This window comes from Orycteropus afer, unplaced genomic scaffold (assembly GCF_000298275.1).
Source record: "Orycteropus afer afer isolate SDZICR_OR568_19922 unplaced genomic scaffold, OryAfe1.0 scaffold00957, whole genome shotgun sequence".
Lineage (NCBI taxonomy): Eukaryota > Metazoa > Chordata > Mammalia > Tubulidentata > Orycteropodidae > Orycteropus > Orycteropus afer.
In genome coordinates this window covers 231,121-239,920 of record NW_006922544.1, presented here as the reverse complement: position 1 = coordinate 239,920, position 8,800 = coordinate 231,121, and the positions used below count along the sequence as shown (strand labels likewise).

General features: G+C 37.5%; 1 protein-coding gene across 1 annotated transcript in view; it reads left to right on the top strand.

Moving 5' to 3' along the window:
* The window catches only part of ZNF182 (zinc finger protein 182), a 47,827-nt gene extending 40,210 nt beyond the window's left edge, over positions 1 to 7,617 (top strand). Inside the window, exons 2-4 of the mRNA XM_007958390.2 lie at positions 2,509 to 2,635; positions 2,941 to 3,033; positions 5,990 to 7,617. Coding sequence (XP_007956581.2) covers positions 2,509 to 2,635; positions 2,941 to 3,033; positions 5,990 to 7,617 — 1,848 coding nt within the window. The remainder of the gene's footprint in view (positions 1 to 2,508; positions 2,636 to 2,940; positions 3,034 to 5,989) is intronic.
* Positions 7,618 to 8,800: the final 1,183 nt, after the last annotated feature.

Here is an 8,800-nt window from a genome sequence, read left to right as displayed (position 1 = left end):
TACTTCCGTAGTGATACTGCCTCGGAAACCCAAGGAGGGGTCACTATGAGTCGGGTTTGACTCGATGGCACATAACAGAGGCAAAAGGGGCCATCTCACTGCCATTGAGAGAGAAGAGCTGGAGATGAAGTGGAGTATGTCCTTAGACCTGAGGTCCCTGCACTGGACCTCTTTGGCTGAGAGATGCCCAGTTGAGAGAGACTCCTGGGTGAGAGACAACGGCAGTGGAGCCAAGAGGCAGGAGATGGAGCGGCAGGCTTTCCAGCCCATGGAGCAAGAAAGCTGAGTGCCCTTGAGCAGGAGGTTAGTTGACTGAGTGAGTTGCACCTAGGGGTACCTATTGGCAGAGCTAAAAGAGCTTTGTAACACTTTCCCGAGGAGGGCAGAGGCAAGGCCAAGAGGCTAAGGGGCCATAGAGGCATGCCTCAGGGCATAGCAGACAGGAGACTGTCCTAATCAAAGAATTGTATCCTGCGCATGTTCCTCAACCTGAATTGTAGCCTGTTACTTCCCTCATAAACCCCATAATTGTGAGTATTGTGAATTCTGTGTGGCCAATGCAATGACTTACCAACTCCAGCAGAGAAGTAGTGAGTGTCAGAATTAGTAAAAAGGTTGGAGGGTTACAGTATGTCTGGCCTCATAGGAATAAGCCTTGGGCTGCTGATGGTTATTCTGTCTCCCTCTTGTGAAGTTATAGGAGGTCAGACCCCATGCCCTTTTTGCAGCACCATTTGTTTTCAAGGCTATCATTTCTCCACTGAATGACTTTTGTACTTTTGTTGACAATAATTTTTATTTAAATATAAAGATACAAACTATATGTTATATAGCAAACATAAAGAAAAGTGCGTACTTTTGTTCAGTTTGATATATTACCACAAAGCCATCATCTAGTTCAAGATATAGAATATAGTTTGTTGTTGTTGTTATGTGTCGTCGAGTCAGACCTGACTCATAGCGACCCCTCCTTGGGTTTCCAAGGCAGTATCACTACAGAAGTAGATTGCCCCATCTTCCTTTCGAGGAGTGGCTGGTGGGTTTGAACCACCAGCCTTCTGGTTATCAGTCAAATGCCTTAGGCACTACGCTACCAGAGCTCCCAGAATATAGCTAGAACTTCAAAATCCCCTCTCATGTCCTCTCCCACTCACTGCTACCTTTCAAAGGTATCACCATCACAACTTCTAACATCATGGGTTAACCTTGCCTGTTCTTGAGCTTTATATAAATAGAATCATGCAGAATATACTCTTATATTAGGCTTCTTTGCTCATTATTACATCTGTGAGATTCATTCATGATGGATGTGCAGTTGTAGTTTATTTATTTTCATTACTGTACCATATTCTCTTGAATGATTGTGCTACTGTTATACTGTTTGGGAGACATTTGTATTTTTTCCATGATTTAGCTATTAGAAATAGTGCTGCTGTGAATATCTTGGTACTTGTTTTTTAGTGCATATGGGCATAATTTTGTGTTAAGGTGTATACCTAGGAATTATAGAGTCGTAGTATGTGCAAATAATTAAATTTAATAAACAATGCCAAACTGTTTCCAAAAGTTTCATACTAGTTTACACTTTTAGTAACAGTGTGTGACAGTTACTATTTCTCCACAGTCTTACAATATTAAATCTATTTAAGTATAACTTCTCTTGTAAGTGCATAGTGGTATCTCAGTGTGATTTAAATTTTCATTTACATGATTGCTTATGAGGTTGAGTACATTTCAATTTACCTGATTGCTAAGGAGATTGAGTACATTTTCTTATGTTCATAGGTCATTTGGTTTTCATTTTTAGTGAAGTATCTATTTGCATATCTTTTTCATTTTTCTCTTGTCATTTGCATGTTTCTCATTGATTTGTAGGAGTTATTGTGTATATTGTATAAGATCCTTGTATGTATTATATAAGATCTTTTATCATTTATGACTGTTGCAAATAATCTCCCCACCTGTGGTTTGCCTTTTCTCTGTCTTAATTTTAATCTTATAATTGTTATTTGCCCTTGAGTCAGACCCGACTCATAGCGACCCCTCCTTGGGTTTCTGAGGCAGTATCAGTATGGAAGTAGATTGCGCAACCTTCCTTCTGAGGAGTGGCTGGTGCGTCTTGTAATAGTTATAAATATTTTATAAATACAAAGCTGTGCTTTGTTTTGGAATTCGTTCCCAATCCCAAACTTGTAAAAACCGTCTTCTTTCTTATTTTCTAGACACTTTATTATGTTACTTTTCATTAGATTTATAATTCACCAGCAGCTGATTTTTGTGGATGGATAGAGGGGTTAAGTTTAATTTTTTCCCATAACCCATGACCCATACACATTTATTGAAAAGATCCATCCTTTTCTACTGTTTTACAGTGTCAACATTTGGATTTTCTGTTTTTTTCCACTGGACCATTTGTCAATCCTATGCCAGTACCACAGTGGCTTAATTATTGATTTGTGTTTTTCCCAGTGGTCAGTGTTTAAGAATAAAAAGAGTGTCTAATTGCAGGGACAAGTGATATTTGAAGATGTGGCTGTGGATTTCACCCAGGAGGAATGGCAGTACCTGGACCCTCCACAGAGGACCCTGTACAGAGATGTGATGTTAGAGACCTATAATAACCTGGTCTCTGTGGGTAAGAATGGCTTCCTTGGGTAATTTTCCTGTTTGTGATTATCATGTCCAATACAGGGCTTTTCCTTTCTCAGTTTCTGAAATTTGTCAAGTCTCTGAACTGCTTGAAGTGTTTGACATTGAATTCCAAGGGTGAAACTTCCTTTTCCCCTGACAAGGTATTTGTGAACTCAAAACTTGGGTCAAATGGTTTGACTTTACCATTGTGACAAGGGATAGGTCCCTTGTGCTGCCAACAATGTCAGTGTCTACTTTCTCAGAGACTCTGAAGACTAAGGAAGTATCTCTATCATTTCTCATTAACAGAGCATCAGGTTACCAAACCAGACCTCATCCTCAAATTAGAGTTAGAAGAGTCGTTCTCAGCAGAAGGAAAAATCCGAATTTGGAGCTTTCCAGGTAAGTAGGATTGACCCAGGTTATGGAGTATATAAGGCCCCTGGTTGTCTCTCATGAGTGAGGACCTCTGAAAGGGCTTTCAGTATATTGTGGGGAAGGTTGTGGCCCTTTGTTGCTGTTTGGGTATAGGAACGTGAATACATTAAACATAAGACTGACATCCCCTTCCCCTGTGCCACATACACTAGGCTACTTTCCTTAAATTGGTGCTCATTCACAGGTTTCTGCTCTGTTACTTTTGTCCCATAGGTAAGTGTCTTTTGAATGGCACTCCCCGCCCCAACTAGTTCTAGCATTCTCATTTCTCACTGACATATATGAAGCCGGGCCCATGTTAGTAACAGGCTTAGATGCTAATGTTCTAATTACAGATTGGATTATTGGATTCCATTCTTCCTACTCAATTTAAATATTCTTGTCAGATCTGCTGTCCTAAAACATCTTGATCATCTTTTTTAAAAAATAGCTTTATTGAGATATAATTCACATACCATAAAATTCACCCTTTTAAAGTATGTAGTGTGGTGGTTTTTAGTATATTCAGAGTTGTGTAACTGTCATCACTGTCTGATCTAAAACATTTTCATTACTCTAAAAAGAAACCCCTATCCCTTAGCAGTTACTCCCCATTCCCCTCTCCCCCATTCCCTGGCAACCCTCATCCACTTTCGGTCTCATGTTTTGAATATTTATATAAATAGAATCATTACAATATCTGGCTTCTTGCACTTAGCATAGTATTTTCAAGGTTCATCCATGTTGTAGTATGTATCAGTACTTCATTGCATTTTATGACAGAAAATATTCCATTTGTGTGAATATACCATATTTTGTTTATCCATTCATCTGCTGGTAGACATTTAGGTTATTTCCACTTTTTGGCTATTATGAATAATGCTGTTGTGAATACTCATGTATGTTTTTTGTATGAATATATGTTTTTATTTCTCTTGGATATATATCTAGGAAAGGAATTGCTTATTAGTCTTGTGGTAATTCTCACTTTAACATTTTGAGGAGCTGCCAAACTGGTTTTTACAGAGCTATAACATTTTACATTTCCATCAGAAATGTATGAAGGCTCTAATTTCTTTGCATCATTGTCAAAATGTGTTATTTTCCATTTTTTTTATTGTAGCCATCTTAATGGATATGAAGTGGTATCTCATTGTGTTTTTTATTTACATTTCCTTAATGACTAGTAATAATGAGCATCTTCTCATGTGCTTATTGGCCATTTGTATGTCTTCTTTGGAGAAATATCTATTCAGATCCTTTGTCCATTTTGAAATTTCATTGTCTTTTTATTGTTGAGTTGTAGGAGTTGATCATATATTCTGGATAAAATCCCCTTGTCAGATATATGATTTGAAAATATTTTCTCCCATTTTATGGGTTGTTGTTTCACTTTCTTGATGGTCTTTTGAAGCACAAACATTTTAATTTTTGAGGTAGTCCAATTTATCTTTGTTCTTTAGTAGCCTGAGTTTTGGTGTCATATCTAAGAAACCATTCCCTAACTCAAGGCCAAGATTTATTCCTGTTTTCTTCTAAAAGTGTTATAGTTTTAGCTTTTACATTTAGGTCTGTGATCCATTTTTAGTTAATTTTTGTGTAAGGTGTGAGGCAGGGTTCCAACTTCATTCTTTTGCATGTAAATATCCACTTTTTCCTGTATCATTTGTTGAAAGACTATTTTATTCTCCATTGAATTGTGTTGGCACCCTTTTTGAAAATCAGTTGACCATAAATGTGAGGGTTTATTTGTAGACTCTGAATTCTATTGCATTAATCTCTATGTCTGTCCTTAATGTGAGCACCACACTGTCTTGAGTACTATAGCTTTGTAGTAAGTTTTGAAAATGGAAAGTGTGACTCCTCCAACTTTGTTCTTTTTCAAGATTGTTTAGAATATACAGGGTCCCTTGCATTTCCATCTGAATTTTAGGATTCAGTTTCTGCAAATAAAACAGCTGGGATTTTGAGAGGATTGCATTGAATCTGCAGATCAATTTGCAGAGTATTGTCATCATAATGCTGAGTCTCCTGATCCATGAACATGAGATGTCTTTCTGTTTATTAAGATAATTCTTAATTTCTCTCAGCAATGTTTTGTGGATTTTGGTGTACAAGTTTTTCACTTCTGTTAAATGTATTCCTAAGTATTTTACTCTTTATAATGCTATTGTAAGTGGAATTATTTTCTTAATTTAATTTTTATATTTTTCATTGCTATATGTGTGTATGTGTGTATATATAAAATATATTGCTATATGTATAGCTCTGGTAGCATAGTGCCTAAGGCACTTGACTGCTAACCAGAAGGCTGGTGGTTCAAACCCATCATCCATTCCTCAGAAGAAAGATGGGGCAATCTACTTCCATAGTGATACTGTCTCGGAAACCCAAGGAGGGATTGCTATGAGTCGGGTCCAACTCAATGGCATATAACAACAACATAGCTGAATACACAGGTGCATTCATATGGGGCAAATAATTTTTTTTTCCTCTTAAAGTCAATTATTACAGATTTTTTTTCTCTTGTTCATTGGAAACATGGACTCATGATTGTTTTAAGATTTGAGCCCATGAATTACACTATTGCATTTCTACCTAGGTAGAAACATTGTAACTCTGGCATAGTTCAGAGTAACGGTAAAAGGTTATAAAGAATCTGATACTTCAGGTCTTCAGAGTTGATGTAAATCAGAGATGATGTAAAAGTAGAGGTAAGAAAGACTGCGGTGTCAGGGAAGATTATTCTTGGTAACAAAAATACTAGCTAGCAGTTGGGAGGTTAGTAAAAGAACTGTAATTGATGACCAAGATACTTTCTTCAGTAATTCTGATAAAATAAGATGATAGTACCAGCTTTCATATGGCAGGGTATTTCTTAAGAAAGTCTATTTCATAATGCCAACGTGTAAAGATGATGTATTATACTTCTTTCTAGGAGAAGTCTGCCAAGTTGATGAGAAGATTGAGAGGCAGCACCAGGATAATCAAGATAAATGTTTGTTGATGCAAGATGGAGTTCCTGACCAGAAAGTATTTACAACCAAGAGTGGTCATGAATGGAACAAATTTGGAAATATACTTCATCTGAGTAATAACCTTGCTACTTCATTACAAAGACCCCATGAACATGAATCATTTGGAAGCAATATGGCAGATAATTTAAATTTATTTAGTATGTCTTTAGGAAAGAAACATGATAACGGATGTGCAAAATTATTTTTCCATACTGAGTATGAGAAAACAAATACTGGAGTGAAACCTTACGGATATAAAGAATGTGGGAAAGCCCTCAGGCGAAAGAAGGGTCTTAGTCTACATCAGAGAATTAAAAATGGAGAGAAACCCTTTGAATGTACTGCATGTAGGAAAACCTTTAGCAAGAAGTCACATCTTATTGTACATTGGAGAACTCATACAGGAGAGAAACCCTTTGGATGTACTGAATGTGGAAAAGCCTTTAGCCAAAAATCTCAGCTCATTATACACCTGAGAACGCATACAGGAGAGAGACCTTTTGAGTGCCCAGAATGTGGGAAAGCCTTCAGAGAGAAGTCAACTGTCATCATCCATTACAGAACTCATACAGGAGAGAAACCTTATGAATGTAATGAATGTGGAAAAGCCTTCACTCAGAAGTCAAACCTCATTGTCCATCAGAAAACTCATACAGGAGAGAAAACCTATGAATGTACTAAATGTGGGGAATCTTTCATACAGAAGCTTGATCTAATTATACATCATAGTACTCATACAGGAAAGAAACCCCATGAATGTAATGAGTGTAAAAAAACTTTCAGTGATAAGTCAACCCTCATTATACATCAAAGAACTCACACAGGAGAGAAACCACATAAATGTATTGAATGTGGGAAGTCCTTCAATGAGAAGTCAACCCTCATTGTGCATCAAAGAACTCATACAGGAGAGAAACCCTATGAATGTGATGTGTGTGGAAAAACCTTCACCCAAAAGTCAAACCTTGGTGTACATCAGAGAACTCACTCAGGAGAGAAACCCTTTGAATGTAATGAATGTGAGAAAGCATTTTCCCAGAAATCCTATCTCATGCTACATCAGAGAGGTCATACAGGAGAGAAGCCCTATGAGTGCAATGAATGTGAAAAAGCGTTCTCCCAAAAATCATATCTCATTATACATCAAAGAACTCATACAGAAGAAAAACCCTATAAATGCAATGAATGTGGCAAAGCATTCAGAGAAAAGTCGAAGCTTATTATACACCAAAGAATTCATACAGGAGAAAAACCCTATGAGTGTCCTGTATGTTGGAAAGCTTTCAGCCAGAAGTCACAGCTCATAATACATCAGAGAACACACACAGGAGAGAAACCCTATGCGTGCACTGAGTGTGGCAAAGCTTTCAGAGAAAAATCAACATTCACTGTGCATCAGAGAACTCATACTGGAGAGAAACCCTATAAGTGTACAGAATGTGGAAAAGCTTTTACCCAAAAATCAAACCTTATTGTACACCAGAGAACCCATACAGGAAAGAAAGCCCATGGGAAAGCCCACACCCGAAAGTCAAAGCACATCACACATTAGAGAATAAATCAATAGTGTCTGTTATGTACACTGAAGGAAAGTTTTGTCAATTTAATTAACATTTTTTAATATGAGGGAATAGTCAGTCTTTCCTCAGTCTTCACCCAAAAGCTACAGGAGAAAAAAAAAGAAGCGAAGTCCAATTCATATACCTGACAAAATTACCAGATAGCTCTGATAACAGGACTACCAGAGGCATAGCAAATCAAGCACCAGTGCAGGAGATCTCAGAGAGAATGTTCAAGGCTGCAGATGTGAGACATCACTGGTAAGGACTCTTATGTGAGTTTGAGAATACATCCTAAGGTGCAAAACTGTATATTTTCCTCAAAAGCAATAACAGAGTGTATGGGCAGGTAGGAGGTAGGATGTTTCCTAAATCCATTTGGTGTCTGAGAAGAAACAGGCAGGGGTCTTGACAAAGAATTACTCAGACAAGCCATATTTGCAGAAAGTAGTTTGTACTGGCAGCAGGAGCAGTTGAGGGGCTGGGGGCTGGCAGAGAAGCAAGTACCTTTCCTCGTGAAGAACCCTACTCAGAAAAAGTAAAGCCCAAAGGAACACATAAATGCAACCAACAAACAAAACTCCCAGTTGTAAGAAAAACTGATCTGCCTAGAATGTGGCCCCAGTTTCTTCCCTGACATGATCCTCCAGCAAATAGCAGGTTCATAAAAAATACTTCTCATTCAACAATGAATGATTAAAAAGTAATCAAAACCAGAAATGCACATGGTTTTTGAGCCAGCATTTCTATTTCTAGGAATGTATATACTCACATGTACAAAATGATGAACATGATCCACTGTTTGTAAAAAACATTCAAAAGATTGGAAGCTGTCTAAATGACAGCTTCAGGGGTCTGTTTTCCAAAATCACAGTATATTCATACAGTGAGCTCCTAGGTAGACATATATATATATATATATAAAGAGAACTTGAACAGCCTTTATGTATAGGATGATCTCCAAGGTATGTTATCAGGTTAGAAAAGCAAGATGCAGGACAATGAGTATAATATGCTACTACTTGTATATAAAAAGAAGAAAAAAAATGGTTTAAGTTCATAATTGATTGTATATGTATAAACTATCTTTCAAAAGATACACAAGAAGCTCGTGACCTTGATTACCTCTAGGGATGGAACAGGAAGTGGGTGGCTGGGGGATGAGATTGGGGAAGG